We start from the raw sequence: 19,977 nt of genomic DNA on the forward strand, positions 1-19,977 counted from the left end.
ATATTTAAAAAAAACACAAAATTAATTGGTCAATACTCTCAGACAAGATGAAAGTGGCAAAGTAGCTGTAAAAATTGAGTATTAAAGTAAATTCTTTCCCTTAGAAACATTTGTTTTGGAGCTTTTGACATCATCTCAGTCATCTGGATGGGTTTACTTCATCCACATCAGAAAACGTACTATAAGGTAACTGCTGATGAAGACCATGAAATTTCACTCTTCAGTGTGCTTAAGAATTTTTTTATTTTTTATTTTCGTCTGAATCATGACAGAATTAAATATAAAACCGCCACTGACCAGAGAACTCACTGCCTCTGCATGATGCCGAGATTTCCGCCAGTCTCTGAAGGCAACATCAGCTCCATCCAGGCGAGCCTCTGCTCGTCGTTCAGTCGAGAGAGGAGCGGAGCGGAGCGGAGAGGAGGGCCGACAGGAGAGCAGCAAGCGCCGGGTGCTCGTCGACGTCAGAAGTTAACAGTCGGTTCCTGCTTCTCTGAATTCTCGACATTTCTCCTCCCTCGAACAACAGCAGGTATGTTAGCGTGGATCCGACAGTGTTGCAGCGAAGATAGAAACAGTCGCATCTTCCCATGGACGTTAATGTAGCATTCCCAGCAGCCGTTAGTGTGCAGCTAACTACATAATGGGCTGGGCGCTCGGCTAGCAGCAGCAGCTAGCGTTAATTTTCAAACCCCCTGTTGTTAAAGCGTAAGCTAGCTTCAACGTCTATTCCCTGGTTTCCATAATTGTAGCATAGAAGCTAACATTAGAGTGGAGCTATCAGACATCGCAAATATACGAGGTTGATAACCAAATACGTAAAGATAATCAATATTACTGTTACCACTGCTGGATCAAATTGTGTTTGACAAAAAGAGGGCGTTGTTTGTGAGTTATATTGTGTTATGATATGGTTTTGTTATTGTTGTGATTGTTACAATAATTCAGTTATGATTTCTCTGAAATTTAGGCTGATCTGGCTGAAAAGGCTGGTGTGTGATCTCAGCTGTTATTGGCTTTGTTTGTGTTTGTTTGGGAAATAGTCCCATATTTCTTCTATAGTCACTGGTACAGTGCTTGGCAAGTATCTCATGTAGTGTTTACATGAGATACTTCAAGTTAGAAGTTTCCTGCCAGAGAAACACTGAAACATGCTCAGCCCTGCCCAACCCTGTCTCATAAAAACTGACACTAGTAACTTAACAGTGGCTCAGAGGACAGTTTGACTTCTGTTTAGTTGTAATGTTGTTACATGTGTTGCAAGTATTACACAATTTTTTTTTGTGGTCTACAAGCTCTACTGATTTACTGTTGTGTGTTCCTGCATTCCTCCACTGAAACTATTTGTCTTGGGAAAAATATATATTCCTAAAGCAAAGTTACAAAGTCCTTCAATAAACCAAATAATAAATAACCCAGCAGATCTAAAAGTGTCAAAGTTTGATAAAGTATTATAAAAATGGGAGCGATCTCAGTACAGCTTTATACTTGGGGGCCTCCAAAGTGAAGGACTGAACAGTGCAGGCCAAGTCACCTGAGGAAATGAGGCATGTTTTAAGATCAACAAGGAGTGCCTTACTGTAATAAGAAGCCCTTAATGTTGTGAGTGACATGATTTCAACCAAAGAGAGCAAAAGGAGTATCAGGTTTAGTCAACACTGAGGAGAAATTTTGACATTAAACTCTCAATGACAAAGGCATGATTGACTTCACTGACTAAAATAATATCTGACTTGTTATTCAAAGTAGCCTGTTTGATTGTGATGAGTCCACAGTAGCCGGCATGTGACATTATTGGTTGTCAGTTGTTTGGGCTGTGCAGCTTTTTTGTGTGTTTTCTGTGAATTTAAGACATTAAAACAACATATAAGATATAGTACTTCAGAGTTAAAATTCTAATTTCTTTTATTTGTGTTTCTGAAATTATGTTATTACTTCTACAATGTGAGTATGATAATGATAACCTTAGGATATTAGATCTTTACTTGTTGCCATAATGGTGCACAGTACTATAACATACTACATTATTTACCATCCTTTCCTCATTTCTTGTCAGGCAGACTGTCAGGAAAGGGTTAGTAAAGATAAGTTATGACGAGACATTTCTTACTGAAACACTGATAATAGACTGTTGCTGTGTGTTTGTGAATTTCCAGTTACTCTTCTCTGGAACTTCTTCTTTGTTCTTGAAGGGCCAAAGGCCATAAAACAAACATTAACTTTTGAGTAGTGCAGAGAACTCTTTTTCTCAATTCTACTCAACAATTGCTGCTCTGCATTAAAATTAAAATCATCTTTCATAAGTTACTCAGCAGCAGCAGTATCATACCTGAAATATGTCTCTCATTTCTGGTGTGCTGGGTATTCTTACAGCCTTCCATGCTCCAGGCATTTTCCTCATACTTTGGAGTAGTTTCAACACCTCAGAGGTGTTTACTTTAAACACACACTGGCACTGCCTCCCTTTGTCCACTTTTCCTTCTCCGGAATCACTCTCCAATGTGTATCCAAAGATCAAAATGTGAAGTTAGTAGCAAGTATTAAGTACAGGATTGTGTCAGTTCTGTCAGAAAACATCTTCTAAAACTGTAAGATCTTTGAACAGACTTAACTATTCATACCCCATTCCCCTTTCTCTATAACTCTGTAGCCTAATAAAGAATATCATTGCTGATCTTTTTATAACACAGCTGTAAAGACGTAAGCTCTAAGCAAATTGGGAATCAGAGATGCAGAGATGCTGAGGATTACTACACTGCCAGTGCAGATTAAGCTATCAAAACATTTATTCCAGTCAAAGGGATATTGGTAATAAAACCTAGCAGGACCAGCGTTTCATAAAGCGTCTCCTTCAGTGTGCATGTGGTCCGTGCTGAACTGAGCAGGTGTGTTGGCACTGAAAGAAAGAGGCTGAAATTTACTGCTGTTAGTCCTTGGCACAGGCACGACTGTATCTGCCAGATCTGACCTAAAGAGCAGAACCTCAATGGGACCCGGGGACGATGAGGGAATTGTGTGTATGTGTGTGTTTGCCATTTTTAGACACACAGAAAGAGCAGATGTACCCTCCACAGGGATGAAGTCGACTGTCAGAGTGACCAAACCTCAGGGCATTATCCATAGCCTATTTGTGGAGGAAAATCAATTCCCTTTGTGAAGAGAAGCAGTAATTGCCTTTAACAAAAAGAAAAAAATACCCAATCACATCAGCAGCTAGTCAGCGCTTTCCCATCAAACTCTATCAATTTCAAGCTGACTTTGCATTTGAAAGGAATTATGAATAATATGAGCTTCACTTAAAAATGCCCACGCATAAGATGGATGTGTTTTGCCAGGCATACATGGCACAATTTTTGCAATTCATCATCAGTTTGATGAATCATCTGTAAGTCCCCTCACAGCACTTGCTACCACCTTCAGGGCTCAGTTTCCCATCAGCTGCTGCAGTCGGGTTTCATGTATTTATTGCGATCACAAAGCAAAAGAGGTGCTGCTGTTCACCATTTACATTGTTCTTTTTGTTTCTTTTTGTTGGCAGCTTGCATGCAGTTCTTGCTATTAAGTGGGTCATTTCATGGTATAAAAACTGGCTGTTGAGATATTGTTACCCCTGTGTCCTTCATTCTAATCTGCCCTAAATGTCACAGACAAGGTCTTGTTAAGTGTTGTGTGTTGTTTCTAACCACAAACTCCAATAGCAGAAAGGACTTTCCTTCATACTACTAGTAGTGAAAGAGTTCTCTTGGGCGTCAAAGTAAGATGTTTACTTCAGAAGTATCTTTATTGTCTGACAAATTCATTTTTGTCAGTGAAAATGATGCCGTACATTATGTCTGAATTTAAGGAGAACCTTTAGCTGTATACTAGGTCTCTTACAATCATGTTCATCTGTTTTTGAGGTGAATAGTTAATTGGTGTTCTTGTGTCTAAGTTCTCTTCCTCTAAGGTGTTCTTGCCTTTAGCTTGTTGACCGACTATTTAAATTGTCAATTAAAGAAAGCTTCTCTGTCTCCTCCCTTTTGCTCTTTTGCTCCGTGTCCGCTTCAGGCCCTCTTCTTGTGCACAGTAATCATGGCAGAAGCCCACCAGGCGGTGGCCTTCCAGTTCACGGTCACCCCAGAGGGTATCGATCTGCAGCTGTCCCACCAGGCCCTCACTGAGATCTACCTCTCTGGTGTTCGCTCCTGGAAGAAGCGTATCATCAGACTCAAGGTATCTGCACTCTTCCTGTCACACCTGTTGTCTGTTTTGTCTGTTCATGCGTACCCCGTGTGTGCATCCAAAAACAATCTGTAGTAATCACAGCTATGTTTACCATGTGCCTTTTTTTTCTTGCTATGTCTCCACGTCAACGAAAGCCAAGGCCAGATGCATTATGTTTTCAGGTTGTCTGTCCATCCATCTGTACGTCCATACGTACATCCCATTCTAGTGACCACGGTATCTCAGTTGAGCCTTGAGGAATTTTTTCATAGTTGGCACAAACATTCACTTGGATTTAAGCATGAGCTGATTCGATTTTGGTGGTCAAAGGTTGAAGTTCAAGGTCACGATGACCTCACATCCTTGTGAATGTGATATATCAGGAATGACCAAAGAGAATTTCATTACATCCAGCACAAATATTCACTGGGGCCCAAGGATGAACTGATTAGAATTTGGTGGTCAAAGGTCAAGGTCACTGTGACCTCACAAAACATGTTTTTGCCCATAACTCACAAATTCATACCCTAATTATGACACAATTTAACACAAATGTCTAATAGGATAAAATGATGATGTGATGACATTTTATATCCAAATGGTCAAAAGTCAACTTCACTGCGACATCATACTGTTCTGCAAAAACACTTCTGGCCGTTATTCAATGCTTTAACACAGAAACAGAAGAAGAGATTGTGAATATATTTCCTGTACCTTGGCCTGTGGGCAGAGGTATACAACAGCAAGGCAGTAATTCTAGTTATTACCGCTTTTCCTCCTCTCGGCATGTCAGCACTTGCATCTATATCAGCGCTAAACATTGAGGAATCCTTCAAACATGCTGTTCTGTTGGCTCGCACATATTGTGGTTTTACTATTTTTGTTCATTAGTTGCTCATTTTACTCATTTTTCAGGTTTGTTGCGTTTTTCTAGTCTGTAGGCGGTGAGTGCTAAAAGCATAGATCTTTTACCTTTAAAACTAACCCAGGAAAATCAGTTTTTAGTTTCTTTGTACCTTACAAATACAAATAAATCCATACAAATAACCTTCAGAATGAACTTGAACTTAGAAAACTTGCAAGGTACTTGACTGTTCACGTCATTGAACCATTGACGCAGGCCGAATGCAAGAGTTTAGATTTTTAGTTTAATTGTTTTAATTGTAGTCTTTCTAACTTTGGGATTTTAATTGCTGTCCTTTTATGTCATATATAATTCCTAATTTGAATGTGTTTTTTCTTTGATATAACCCTCCTAAAAAAGGAACTTGCTGAGTCCGAGTTCTTTACAGTCATAATGTGTGGACTTCATTATCAGTCAATAATGGATGCCACATACTATGACATGATTTGTGTGAGGGCATTGTGTCTCATGTCTTTGTTTGATTCCATTCAACGTAAGAATAAAAATAATAATAATAAAAAGCCTTGAATGAACAGTTAATTACCAGTAATTTGTTGTGTAAATCAGGTTAATGTCTGACACTAAGCTAAATACAGTTAAGAATCAGAATAAGGCATTAACTTGACAGGTATTACCTAAATCTAATCATAGCTGAATTATCAGTGTGCTGATTGTAAACAGGAAGAATGGGATTTAAAGTCAATCTCTCTCCTCTGGCATTAACAGAACAGTGTGATAACAGGGGTTTATCCTGCTAGCCCCTCCTCCTGGCTTTTTGTGGTCATTGCAATCCTGGCTACTATGTACACTCGCTCCGACCCCTCCATGGGCCTCATAGCCAAGATACAGGAGCACCTGCCAGTCAGGTAACACATCTCATGACTCCGTGAAATGGTAAAAGTTAATGATAAATCTTATGATTCATCAGACACTAAACCTTCCCTGTAACCCTGATTGTACATTGTGTCGCAGAGAGGTCAGTGTACAATATATAGGACATATTCAGTCAGGTTTACATTGTACTCACTCCTTCCCATTCTTCCTTTTTTTTATAGTCCTCTGTAATATCTATTTGTCTATCTTTACAATATGCTCCCCCTTGTTCCTTTTTCTGCCCTACTGTTCTCATGTAAACCAGATTTTGCATTCACTTTAAAGTGAAGGGATATTGCCCACAGCACTGATGGCAAGATAGAATTGAGACAAATTCATTTGAGATTTCCTAGTTTTATATTACCATTGTGAAACAGTTAGCGCTCATAATTAATATAAAAATGTGTTTCTCCTCCCATCCATCCTTATGTGTGGGTTCTTAACTCTGGTCCATCTCCCTTCTGTTTGTTTTTTGAAATTCTGTCATTTATTCCACGCATTGTTTTTTTTTCTTCCCCTTTATCTGTCTGTCCACTTTCTCCCACCATTCCCAGCCAGTCAATGAGTACCCAGTGTCAGGCAGTGGTGTCAGCAGTGCTCTTCAGCACCATGCTGTGGCTCTTGCTCATCTTCACCATGCGCCTGTGCCTCAAGCAGCTTCTCTCCTACCACCACTGGATGTTCGAGCAACACGGCAAGATGTCCAACACCACCAAAGTCTGGGTGGTCAGTGCTATTACACACTTTTTAAACACACCTTTACTGTTCCTCTCTCCTGTGATCTTTTTGTGTCACTGAATAATGACACATTAATATGCTTTTGTCAAAAACACAGTTAGTACAGTGTCATGTAATCTAAAGCTCATCATATTTGTTTTTTACTGCATCATATTTGTGTTTTTAAGAGTGGCAAAATAGTTTTTATGCATTACGCTTCTCTGAAAAACGATTTAAATAAAACATACCCAGGTCCTCACTTACATATTTAAATGTATGCTTGTGTGTCTGTGCCAGGCGCTGGTGCGGATCTTTTCTGGCAGGAAGCCTCTACTCTACAGCTACCAGGGTTCGTTGCCAAACCTGCCTTTGCCCACCATCAAGGACACAGTCAAGAGGGTGAGATGTCACGTGAAGCAGAGGAAATGACAACAAGCTGATTATTGACCATAAAAAAAGATGGATCACTTTCTCACATGCATCATTTTCTGCATTTCCTTTGCTATTGTCTCATCTGGCTGCAAGCTAGTTGGGAGATTTATAAAAATGCAAGATTTCCACCCTCTAAATTGAGATATATCTGACAGATGAGAGGAGATAGAATGGAGAAAAGCTTTGGTATCACATCAGCAGAATTTGAATGGTTGTTATTGTGTTTTTTTCCCCTCTTTAATGATTCTTATGATTTTTCAGTTGAATTGTGCTTTATTTAGCAAATGTCTCTTGTTTAGTACTTGGAATCCGTGCGACCGCTGATGGATGATACACAGTATGAACGTATGACCAAGCTGGCTGCAGAGTTCGAGAGCAGCCTCGGTAACCGCCTGCAGTGGTACCTCAAACTCAAAGCTCTCTGGGCATCCAACTATGTAAGTGGTTGACCTCTTAGCAGTACTCTGGTTAAGCCTGGCCACTTCAAACGTCACTTAAACATCAAATGCAAAGCAGTCCAAAGGAAATTTAAAATTCCATTAACAATGCATATCTTTGTGAGGTTCTGTGGTTTGAATTATTTATCCTGTCTGAATATGCAAGTGATGTGGCTGCCAGTTGGCTGCAATATTAACTTTCTCAGTAAGATTTTGTGTGCATGTGTTTTAGGTTAGTGACTGGTGGGAGGAATACGTCTACCTAAGGGGACGAACCCCAATCATGGTGAACAGTAACTACTATGGCATGGTATGAAAATCTCTCTGTTTTTTTCCATTTCCTCCTGAGAATTTTCCTATCCACATGGTGTAGTCCTCTCTTTGGGCTGACATATTAGACATATATATATGTCCCTGGGCCTCATAGCTGAATTTATTATGTTATGTGGCCTTTGAGATTTTTAAGGATTCATCCTGTTAAACATTTGTGAGCAACTGTTTGACGTGAAGAGGAAAAATAATGGATCTTATTGCTGTACTCGTTGTCTAGACAGGTACTTTCTGTTGCCATCAGTTTATGTTTCTTTTCAATAACACAGTAGTTTTATATTCATTCAGCTAAATACATGCACATAACATTCAGGAGCTTCCCAATTAAACACGATTTTCTGCTATTCTGTTACCTGCAATTATTCTTTATATTATATATACATGATATAATATATTTTATAGTATACATTGGGTATAATCTCTTGATTTGATACCACTTGCGTATCCTCCTCCAGTCTTCCTGTATCTGTTTGTTCTCTCCCCAGGACTTCTTGTATGTGACACCCACACCCATCCAGGCAGCCAGAGCAGGCAACAGCATTCACGCTTTCTTCCTGTACCGTCGCAAACTCAACAAAGAAGAGATTAAACCTGTGAGTTCAGCCACCATTCATTATTCATGTCTCTTTGTCATGGCAACGGAAGACTTGTTAATCAAATTTTGAGTCATTGGGATATTTCTCTGTGGAGCCGCAGAATATTATGCTCATGGTTAATGTATATTTCAATAGATGTATGAGACCATTAGGATGCATTTTGAATCTGTTGTGACTGTGTGAGTAACATCTATCCATCAGTGTTTGTGTGTCTTGATTGTTTATAGTAGATAGCATGTGCGTCTTCATTCATTTATTTAGTTTATGCGAAGACATTTCCCTCATGTTCTCATACCATGCTCATTTCTCACCCCTTCCTTTTGTACCCTTTCTCTCTCTCTCTACCTCCTTATTTTTCCTCTTGCTCTTTTAAAAAAAAAAAAATCTCCTTCTTTTTGTTTGACTCTACATTTTCCTCCACTGCTGTCCTCTGTTTCTCTCCCTATGCCTTTGCCTTCGTCTCCTCCTCTATGTTTCCCAGAGTCGTATTCCCGGCACTGTCATTCCTCTGTGTGCAGCTCAGTGTGAGAGGATATTCAACACTACACGCACTCCTGGAGAGGAGACCGGTAAACAGACTGACATGTACACACTCATACAGTAGACACACACTGTGGCAATATGTTTCCCACAGTGCTGATACATGTTGCATGATATGAACATGAGCAGTTAACTTCCATGAGGGAGGCTGCATCGACTTCATACTGAGTGATGCCAACACATCACTGCTTCGGAGATGATGAGGCATACTGAAGGTGTCTGAACCCTCAGGAGTTTAAGCGTGGGATATAAAATTGTATGAAAGGCGGCGCGTGTGTATACGTGAGTGTCTCCTGAAGCAAGGTGTGTGTGATTTACTGAGTCAGAATGTGTCCGCTGTACAGCCCATCCTGTCATCTCTCATCTGTCTCATCCTGCCTTCTGGTCTCGTCTCAGGTTTGTCTGGGTTCCTGAGAAGGTTCTGTCTCTAACTAATGCCTATTTTCTTCTGCCCACACATCTTTGTTTTTCCTTTTCTTTCTTTTTTATTTCATCTCAACACTCTTATATATTTTTTTTTTATTATCCCTTTTGTTTCCTGTCTTTCTTGCCCATACTTTGCTTTTGTGCTGGCCCATCCTTCTTTATCCTGCTCAGTGGTTGTTGAGGTCTGCAGTTCCTTGCTGTTCCTATCAGTTTGAGCGGATGTTTGACACATGTCGAATCCCCGGAACACTAACAGGTAGTATTTATATTCTTACACAACTGGCCCAATCCCATTTTTAGATCTCCAAATGTCAAAACCAGTATGGCAACAATAGAAATGTGCTTAACATTGTTACTGTGTAATAATATAAGATTAGATACATCCCTGTCTCATATACAGTACATGTTTCTTGTCCATTGTGGTAATGACCCTACATGTTGATGTTCATCAGTCATTTAAAATCAGACAACACAATGAAGAGAAACACAAACTGCATCCTTGCTTTGAGAATCATAGCGCTGATCTTTACTCATGCATGGCTCCTACAGTATGTTTTCATCCCTCAATTTGCAAAATAGGCCGTAAGCTATCCATGAAGAGTTATCTCAGTCTTCCTGGTTGTATATGGTAGCCTACGTCAACATAAAACTGGCGGAGTCGTTGTGAAGTTGAAGATGTTTCACTGTTAAATCTGAATTCAGAACAGTCAGGTGTGTGTCAGTGTGTCAAGTGTTTGAATATGGCTATCTCAGGTTTTTCGTCTTCTTAAAATGATCGTTAGAGTGGAGTCAGATCACGCGGCCAGTATCCCTCCCCATGTTCGTCCACTTCTTTGCTGAGTTTTTTAACAGGGTGTGTCAGGGATGTTGTGAAAATATCTCAGGTGTCTCCCTGTGTGGTTGAAATAGTTGCTTGTCTACTTTTATCCAGTGGAAAGTGGTGAAGGAGTGTTCCTGTTTTCCTATATATTTTTTATTCAAACATATATTACCTCGGAGCGGCCCCGGTGCAAATATAGTTTTCTGCAGTGAGTAACTTCACTGGAACAAGATGAGGTTTATGTGCCTCACTCAAGGGCACCAAATTTCCTTGTGCATCAACTTAAACTGTTGCTGGTTCACTGATTCTGATGGTTAAGCAGTATGGACAAAGTACTTAGTTTTTGGTTTAAAAATATATTGTTTATTGTCACAAAGACCTATTGCAGAGTTAGTTGCTTCATGAATCACAACCAAAAACTAAATTAAGGGTAAAATGTCTTTAAATAAAACCAGTGCTATAGAGAAATGACATGTGAGACAAATCCATGCCAGTAGAACAGACAAAATGCTGAGGCTCTGAGTAAATCCAAGCAGTAAGCAGCACCTAAGTGCATCATCTATGGTGTATTTGTGTTTCCATGACTTGGTCTTAGTTAGCACCTCACCACCATCCACACAAAGTTTGAGAAATTCACTCCGAATTTGTGCCTTTGACTCAATAACAATGTATTTACTTTGCTCTCTCCCCTTCTCCCTCTTTCTGAAGACACTGTCCAACATTGGCAGGACAGTGACTACATAGTGGTATACCACAGGGGTCGCTACTTTCGTCTGAGGGTGTACCAGGCGGGCAGACTCCTGTCACCCAGGGAGATTGAATTCCAGATTCAGAGGATCCTCGATGACCCTTCATCTCCTTCCAAAGGAGAGGCCAAGCTCGGGGCCCTGACTGCTGGTGACAGGTCAGCTTGACAAGCCTCCAGCGTCTGGTTTACATGCACCATACAGAACGCTACATCCATAATTTAATGTCATGAGTTTTCTTTTGAAATGTTTCCCAGAATTCCATGGGCTAAAGCCAGGACACAGTATTTCAGCAGTGGGGTCAATAAACGCTCTCTGGACTGCATTGAAAGAGCCGCCTTCTTTGTGACCCTGGATGATGATGAACAGGGCATGATGGGAGATGACCCTGCAGCCAGTTTAGATCACTATGCCAAGTCCTTGTTGCATGGGAAATGTTATGACAGGTAATTTTACACTAAACTGATCAGTGCCTTGTGAACTAATTTGATAACCAGTTTTTCCTGTTATGTTGTCGGAATTGTCTGTGCAGCGTTTGATCATTATCTTGGTTGTCATGCAGGTGGTTTGACAAGTCCTTCTCGGTTGTTTACTACAAGAATGGAAAGAATGGCATTAATGCAGAGCACTCGTGGGCTGATGCTCCAGTGTTAGCACACTTATGGGAGGTAAGGAAAATGAAAGAAGCACGTTGCACACTGTTGTCATCTGTGCCTGATCAGAGGCTGTCACTTTGAATTGTTGTGTGTTTTCAGTACACCCTGGCCACGGACAGTTTCCAGCTGGGTTACAATGCAGAGGGTCACTGCAAAGGAGACGTGGATTCATCACTACCACGACCACAGAAGCTGAACTGGGAAATCCCTCCAGAAGTTAGTCATCCATTCCATCCATTCACACATTGGCCTTAAATCTTTTCTCCTTTAGCTAAAGAACACAGGTTCTTGCTCCTTTGTCTGCAACTGTCTGTCTGTTTTGGAATGATGCATGTACTGTAAACATGATCATTTATATTATGCTTACAATGAAAATAAAAGATTAGACTTAGCTAACTATTTGCTTGATTTCCTCAAATATAATAGAGATTACTTACCATGGCTTAGGAACATCAAAAGCCATTTTTTAGCATAATTGCAAAAAAAGGTTTCAGTTGACTTGGATGTTCCTTGCTGTCCTACTGATGTTAACTGTTTGGATGTGTCTGTCTCAGTGTGAAGAGCAGATCTCACAGTCCCTGGCAGTGGCCCAGGCCTTGGCCGATGATGTGGACTTTCACGTTTTCTCCTTCAGAGACTTTGGCAAAGGGAAGGTCAAGAAGTGTCGAGTCAGTCCAGATGCCTTCATTCAACTGGCTCTTCAGCTGGCCTACTACAGGGTAACCTCTCTCTGAAGTAGATGTATAAACATACACTTACTGTACATCAACATGAGGGCAGTCTGCTGCTTTGCCTCTGTACTCCAGCACATTGGATCTTAAAACAGAGTGCTGACCCTCAGCTTTAAAGTATGGGGTTTACATTTACATTGGGTGAACACTGGAGCTCGATCACTGTCTACTCCACCTGTTCAAAAATTTGGCAGACTATGTTTACATAGGGCTACTATTCCCGCACTGTTCAGGCAGTATGGATATATAACCCTGAAGCTCAAAGTCAACTTGTAAATCTGTCTTTTCACTCTGAATCAAATATGCAATAGCTCATAACCAAAACAGCTGTGCTAGTGTGCAAATACTTGTAGACTGCACATGTGACAGTTGAACAGGAAGAAAATCTGACTGTGTTAAATTTGGACACCTGTATATTGGATTTGGGACAGTCAGTATTTTCTGTTGTGTGTGAGTTTTGATTTTGTATTCCAGGACCGGAAGACATTCTGTCTGACGTATGAAGCTTCCATGACCCGTTTGTTCAGGGAGGGCAGGACCGAGACTGTTCGCTCCTGTACCAACGAGAGCAGTGCCTTTGTCCGAGCGCTGGATGGTGGAGAGGTGAGACCAAGGAAACAGTCTATTCATTTTCATCATTTTTGACTGATTATAGGTTCTCTGATGAAAATACATCTGCATTGCAAATGATGTCTAATTGCTATTTCCTTCACATAAATCATTGAGTGTCTATTTTTAATGTGTGCTATGCCAAGCAGTCGTGCCACTCATGCCATTCTCCACCAGGCAGCAGATGTGTGCAGGCGTTTGTTCCGTGCCGCATTAGAAAAGCACCAGCATCTATACCGCATGGCTATGACTGGCGCTGGCATCGACAGACACCTCTTCTGCCTCTACGTGGTTTCCAAATACCTCGGAGTGGAGTCTCCTTTCTTGAAAGAGGTTTATTTCTTGCCTTTGCCACTTTAACCAGATGAATCATTATCAGCCCAGCTCAGTAGGAGTATTTTGCTCTTCAACACTGACTTCAACAAACTGATGCATCGGTTTCTTGTGGTTGTCTCAGGTGCTGTCTGAGCCCTGGCGATTGTCCACCAGTCAGACTCCGGTCCAGCAGGTGGAGCTGTTTGACCTGGTCAACCACCCAGAGTACATCTCCTGTGGAGGGGGCTTTGGTCCGGTCAGTGTAATCTCACATCGTAATTTTACTACTTTTGTCTATGTAATTACACTTTCATTTTATATCATCCAGCAGCTTTTACACCAGTGGACACTCTTTCAGTCTTTCTTTGAAACAGCCCATCTTAATGGCTGTACGCAGTCTTGACACAGATACTTCTTTCTATGGAAGTAACTCTGTGTTCTGATGTTCATAAAGCAGTCATGAGAGTAAATATTGTCCGTATGTATTTCAGGTGGCTGACGATGGTTATGGGGTGTCCTACTGCATTGTGGGAGACAACCTGATTAACTTCCACATCTCGTGCAAGCACTCCTGTCCAGACACTGTGAGTTAAATGGAAGTAGTGATTTTTGAGCTGCATAAGGAAAGTTAACAAAATAAATTCCTCTGCTTGGGGCACGAACTGCTTTATTAATAAGATATGTATTTAGTTTGTGTATCCTTTAAAGCACATTTATTATTTCTGTAGTTTTTGAGAGTTGTGTCAGAGGAAAATGCTAGTATGAGGTAAAATGAAGCCTATGAAGAGCATTACAGCCAGACTGATACCAGATTTTCGAGGCAGATATAACTATCAGTACTTGAGAGTTTAAAACAAATCCAAAAATATTAACAACAATAACAACATTTTTTTTTTTTGAGCATAACTATTTTTTGAAGCCTGAGGTTGTGAAGTTATTTGGTCTTAACCCCTTCTCTCTTCTTATTCAGACTGGTGAGGGCAGATGTGATGATATAAAATCTCCTCATTCTTTTATTTTGTGTCTCCCTTCAAGGATGCCCATAAGTTTGGTGCTCAGATCAGAAAAGCCCTTCACGACCTGATACAGCTGCTGAGCCCCAACCAAAAAGAGCCCACCAAAGTGGAGGAGAGTCGGCCCGAGGTCAAGAAAGACTTGTAGATGGTTACTCAGGGGGAAAGAGGGGGTGGACGGGAGTGCTGAGGGATAGGTGAGCTTGAAAAAATGTTACAGTATGAAGTGAGGAAAGGTATGGGTTTTTTTTTTTTTTTTCCCTTCCTCCCTCTATTGGGATAATTTTATAGCCAGTGGGATGATATGGATGAAATAGTATGATGGAGGTGATGTTTTACTGATATGCATCTGTATTTGTGTGTTTATACTGGCTGTGTGATAGGTGTGTGAAGAGAGAAAAGATCCATAGAATAACAGATCAAGAAGTGTGATTCAAATACAGTATGGTTATTGGTTTCATTTAGTTTTAACAGTCAAACCATGGGTAAAAATATGAACCATGAACCCTAAATAAAACAGTAATTATTGTGATTGGTTTGATTTTTATAAAAAAAAAAAAGGCCAGTGTGAATTGCACCACTCAAAGTTAGGGTAGAAATCCTAACGTCACCTTATTGCAGGGAGGAATTTGATATAAATTCAAGTGCAGTATGTTTTGACACCGTTAGGTCTGCCACACTTTTTGTGCCACTAAGTGTCTGCTGTCGGATTTGTTTGAAAATACAGTGTACGTGTGATAAATCCTTAGTCTTGGAGCATTAGCATTGAGAGAAAACATGCAGGACTGTTGAGGTGACTTCAATTTCTATCTGAATGCAACGTTGTCGTGACAGTGGGAACAGGTATTTTAAAATCTTGGAAGTCTGTGACTTTCAGTGTACTCATTATGTATAAATCTGCTTTTTACATACATGATTGTAATGCTCTGGTGAGAGTTCCAGGCTATTAATACATGCAGTGATATTCATAGGTTGTCATTACTCTTTGATTAGTATTATATTCAATCACATCTCACCCATGAAATAACTTTTATTTTTTCAAGCAAATCCAAACTGTACATACAGATAATGTTGGTCAGTTTTTCTTTCTGTGGTCAGCAGGCATTTCAAACTGTACTGTAATGAACTCCAGTTATTTCACTGCCATCTATAAATCTTTGTATTTTTTTTTTTTTCTTCACTGTGTTATGAAACAAGCGCCATAACAATGCAAGCTATATTTATGAACATGATGTGCAGTTATCCAGTCTCAAGCAGTGCTGCAGGTCAGATGTGAGTTACATGTTAAGTGACATTTTGTAGTCAAGCCATCTCATTCAAACGATGGTACGTTACCAGTGATGCAGATTCCTGTTATTCTCCATTGATTTGCTGCTTTTTTTTTGTTTGTTTGTTTGTTTGTTTTTAGTCCAGATCAGCTATTGTCAGCCTTTTTTTATTGCAATATTATAAGGGAACATAAAGTAATTCTTAAAGAAAAAGGCCTCAAGTGTTTTCTTGTTTGTGTCGCCCTAAAAGAGTACTCCACTAATTTATCATTGCACTCATAACTGTGGACAGTTCAAAAAATATAACTGAATCAGCACATTGCAGCAGGACCAGAGAAATCTCATGTTATCCTCCACATTCTTCTACCTTTTCAAAACCTGGCATCATTACTATGTTGTAATGGGGACAACAGCAGACCTACTGTTAATACATAATGAGAAATAAGAGTGAACATAAAACATTAAAAACAACAGGAAAACTTTCAAAATTAACCCCATCAAAAGATTACTAATAAATCTATGTACAATGTCATAAATATCACTCTACTGAATATTATAAGAATTCTTATTTATAATGCTTCAGAAAACTTTTCATGTCACGTTTGATGCTGCAGATTTCATAGTGGAAGCTTCACTTTATGTGACATAATAACAAACAGGAGCTTTCATTAATTTTCTTCTTTTTTCTTTTTCTGTAAAATCTTCCCATCTGGCTGGACTCTCCACTGAAGCTTGACCCCCGGATACTTGTTTTGGAGCTAAGGAGGCATAAAAAGATTTTAATGACAAACCACACCTTCATTCAAATGAGCTGGTTATTGTGTTAGTATCACTTTCTAACTTATACCAATGTTTAAAAAAGCAAAATTAAAGTAACATTACTTAACAACCAGCAACACCCACATTTTTATGATATACTGAAACTTACTTGGCTCAAAATGGCATCAGTCATGGCAACGTCACTGAGGTTTAAGGGTGAATCTGACTTTATATTCACTCTCACAACCTGCTTTACTGCCTTATTTTTTCCTGTGGTTAAAGAAATAGAAATACAACTTTGCATCATATATGCTGAGATTTTCAAATCAATTGTTAAGAATGCCATTTTTAAAATAATGTGATAACTAACATGACATATTGTAGAATCAGACTGGAACGGATATTATATGCTTACCATTATAGCAGTAGAAGGGATGTGTAGTAGAACAATCTTCAGTGCCCCATGCCTTGGAGGAGGGCCTATACGTCACACAGTTTATAACTTTTATCTCTTGTTTTCCTCTTTCCTTTGTTTCCCAGTATCTGAAGGAACTGTCACTGTTGTCCGACCAGCGCCAGCCATCTCTGAACAAACCAATCCACACCAAGGACAGCAGTGACCCATTTTCATTGATTTCTTGCTGTAATGCCTGGTTTTCTGTCTGGCTGCTCACAACGGCCAAGTCCGTATAATTCTGTCGACAGTATTCTTGGGCTTGTCTCCATGTCATTCTTTCAAGAACAAGATGTGTCTCATAGGACTTGTCTGTGAATATTTCAAAATGTAAAGATACAAAAGTTTAGAGAGAATGGAAGTTTTCAAACAGCTCCACGCATGCTCAAAGGTGCATTAAAGAGTGATTATGTATTCATGAAAAACAAACCAAAAAAATGAATACTTGAAGCCAAAGCAACAGAGACCAAGATATTCATCCCAAGCTCAAACAATGCTGAATTTCCTACAGCCCCCATAATGCAATTTGATGGAATCTTCCATGAGAACCTCCCTGCTTTGTAAACAACCTCAAACTCCTTTTGTAGGATTTCTGTTCACGAGATTTAGGCAAAGCCGTGCTTTGAGGAAAAAGCCTACATGCTCACAATGACATTTATAGCATGCTGGTGTTAGCAGTAATATCTTGCATGTTTACTCTGAGTTAAGCATGTCAGCATGCTAGGGTTTGGCAATATAACCAGCATTATTGGATGGTTACATTCTTGACTTAAGGGTGGGACTATATGAGAAGTTGGGGCATTACCAAAGCTGTCACAGTTTATCCCGAGGGAACATAATTATCTGTTCCATCAGTTGTTCAGATATGACAATCTGCACTGAAGTATTAGGCTTAGGCCTGGCTAAAGAATATCATCCTCCCAGTATGAAGGAACCCTGGTGACATCAGCAGGGCTACATTTTTCAGAGTTTACCAAGCTCCTGCCGAGCCACAGGACACATTATACAACTGTTTCCATAGGCTGAGTAGCAGTGTGTAGCAGTTGTTCTTAATGCTAAGCCAAGATAACTGACTGCTGGCTGTAGCCTTATAATCACTGGACAGACATCAGAGCCTGTGGGTACTTTGAATCATCTGTCCCCTAAAAGCAGTAATTGTTAAATGAAATCCCTCTTATTTACCTTCCTGACAGACAAAAGGAAGAGGTGTGTCACAAAGTTCACTGAGCCATTTCCCATCACGCCTCACGCCTCCACAGGTGTGTGCGGAGTCAGGAGGACTGGCCCAGTTAGTGTATTCAGCTACCCCATGACTCATCCAGGTTTCTCCCGCAGACCACTGCCAGAAGTCTTTCCTAAATGATAGCGAACCAGACAGACCAATCCAGATCCCTGCTGTCGCACCACTGGCTGCTGTCATGTACTCCAGCCTCTTCATGTCACCATGGCTGCCAATGGTGGCGAGGTCACCGTAGTTCTTTCTGCAATAACTCTGGGCCTCGAACCAGGTCTTCTTCTCATTTATCAGGTGATACTCGCGATGAACGTGTGCACACAAAGGGACACAACCTGTAGGACAACCATTAAAACATCACATAACACAGGTATGATGAATATAACAGTATGCATTTAAATTCCCAAGTTATTTAATCCATACACCTACCTGAAGTCAGCAGAAAAATCACCAGAACAGACATTTTGTCTAAGATATAAAAGGATAAATATTAAATAGTTGTCATGCAAATAAAATGAACACTTTCCTATGCAGCTATGAAAAATGTTTCATGTGTCAAATGTAGGGCTTATTAGCTATTATAAATTGAAGTATCATATTAAACGTATAATAATGATAATAAATGTATAATAAATAAAACAAGCACAGAATTTAAAACATTCAAAATGTCATCACTCTTTGGTTAAAGTCTAAAGTCTGTCACCAAACCTCCTCTACACTCTCAGATATTTTTTTTTTTTAATAAATAATTCCTGATATCTAAACTATTCTCCTTACCTGATGCACAGATGTCTTCTCCTAAAGTGAGCTCCGTCTTCCTCTCCCTCTTTATACAGGTCGTGCTTCAAAGGGCATTTTAATTTGTCATTTCGTATTTGACTATTTCAAGGAAATATTTGCATTTCACAAAAATATTTCGAAGAGGTTTGTGCAGTTACATTGTTCCAGTATGCTGACACACCTGCGACTGTTGCCTGTTATGTCGACAGATCACCTGGAACGAGAGTGTGGACAGCTTCCTGTGAAGTAACACAGTTCGTCATTTATTTGACAAGTTGGTACAGAAATTAGGAACATCCTGGACAGCACTGAAGGTAGTTTCCTCTACCATTGTCGTGATAATACAAAAAATAAAATGGAATAATGATAATAATAATTTTTTTTTAATTCAACAAAACAGGGCTACGCAGTTTGTATGTGAAGACCCAGGGCACCAGCGATGTTCAGAGCCCTCCCATCCTGGACCATAAACAGGATCTCCTTGCTTCACTTTTTTGTCCTGACAGAAGCTGGCCCGTTTCGCCTTGTTGTTCTTTGTCTTCCATCCCTCTCTTCCACCACCTGTCATTTTGTCTCCTATTTCAGCTGTGATTTCACCAACGAACCCTTCCCTCATTATCCTGCCCGTCAGACTTCATCTTATGCTCCCAAAAGCCACCAATAATCCACATACAGCCCCCCGTCCCTCTTTTCAAAATCATGCCCCCCCGCCCAGCACACACTCCCACACAGCACACACTTTATTCCAAGTCACCCCACTTATATAAAGCTCGGTCTCCCCCCTCTAGTTGTTACTCTTCTTCTTTTCATCGTCAGTGAACATCTCTCTCCTTTGCCGTGCAGGTATGTGCGTTGACTTTACCTCTGTGCTGCTGTTCCTAAACCAGGATGTTCCTCACACACAGCGCTGTGATACGTGACCATCTCGAAGCAGTGGTTTCTGTCTTTCTGAGATATTTACAGTCAAGCGGAGAGTTATAACAATCAAAACAGCGTGTAGATGGAAGACGGAGCTCCAGAATTTGCAGCGAAAACGCACACTGTCGGATTTGATCACATGCCATTGTCTATGGACTGTGAGCATTTTCAATTACACTTTTGTTAGATGAATTCTGAGGAAGCACTTTACTCAAA

General features: G+C 40.2%; 2 protein-coding genes across 3 annotated transcripts; one reads left to right on the forward strand and one right to left on the reverse strand.

Moving 5' to 3' along the window:
• Positions 1-374: 374 nt before the first annotated feature.
• Positions 375-15,829, forward strand: LOC139608469 (carnitine O-palmitoyltransferase 1, liver isoform-like). 2 transcript variants are annotated; one of them, XM_071462271.1, is made up of 19 exons: positions 375-532; positions 4,048-4,212; positions 5,834-5,973; positions 6,535-6,706; positions 6,995-7,096; positions 7,429-7,566; positions 7,799-7,876; positions 8,382-8,489; positions 8,974-9,061; positions 10,987-11,182; positions 11,282-11,470; positions 11,587-11,692; positions 11,780-11,896; positions 12,235-12,399; positions 12,886-13,014; positions 13,198-13,353; positions 13,478-13,591; positions 13,827-13,919; positions 14,371-15,829. In XM_071462271.1, exons 2-19 carry the CDS (start codon positions 4,072-4,074, stop codon positions 14,494-14,496), a joined length of 2,358 nt encoding a protein of 785 aa, XP_071318372.1. In that variant the 5' UTR covers positions 375-532; positions 4,048-4,071; the 3' UTR covers positions 14,497-15,829. The 2 variants fall into 2 exon arrangements, with proteins under 2 accessions (XP_071318372.1, XP_071318373.1); XM_071462272.1 differs by lacking the exon at positions 8,974-9,061 and adding an exon at positions 9,630-9,714.
• On the reverse strand, positions 15,442-19,598 carry LOC139608470 (macrophage mannose receptor 1-like). Its single transcript, XM_071462273.1, has 5 exons — positions 18,493-19,598; positions 18,012-18,398; positions 16,791-17,141; positions 16,545-16,645; positions 15,442-16,374 (listed from the first exon to the last, which is right to left on the reverse strand). The coding sequence occupies exons 1-5, from the start codon at positions 18,524-18,526 to the stop codon at positions 16,285-16,287; spliced, it is 963 nt and encodes a 320-aa protein (XP_071318374.1). The 5' UTR covers positions 18,527-19,598; the 3' UTR covers positions 15,442-16,284.
• Positions 19,599-19,977: the final 379 nt, after the last annotated feature.

This window comes from Trachinotus anak, unplaced genomic scaffold, assembly GCF_046630095.1.
Source record: "Trachinotus anak isolate AG129_WGS33_773 ecotype Australia unplaced genomic scaffold, CSIRO_AGI_Tana_v1 ptg000025l, whole genome shotgun sequence".
Lineage (NCBI taxonomy): Eukaryota > Metazoa > Chordata > Actinopteri > Carangiformes > Carangidae > Trachinotus > Trachinotus anak.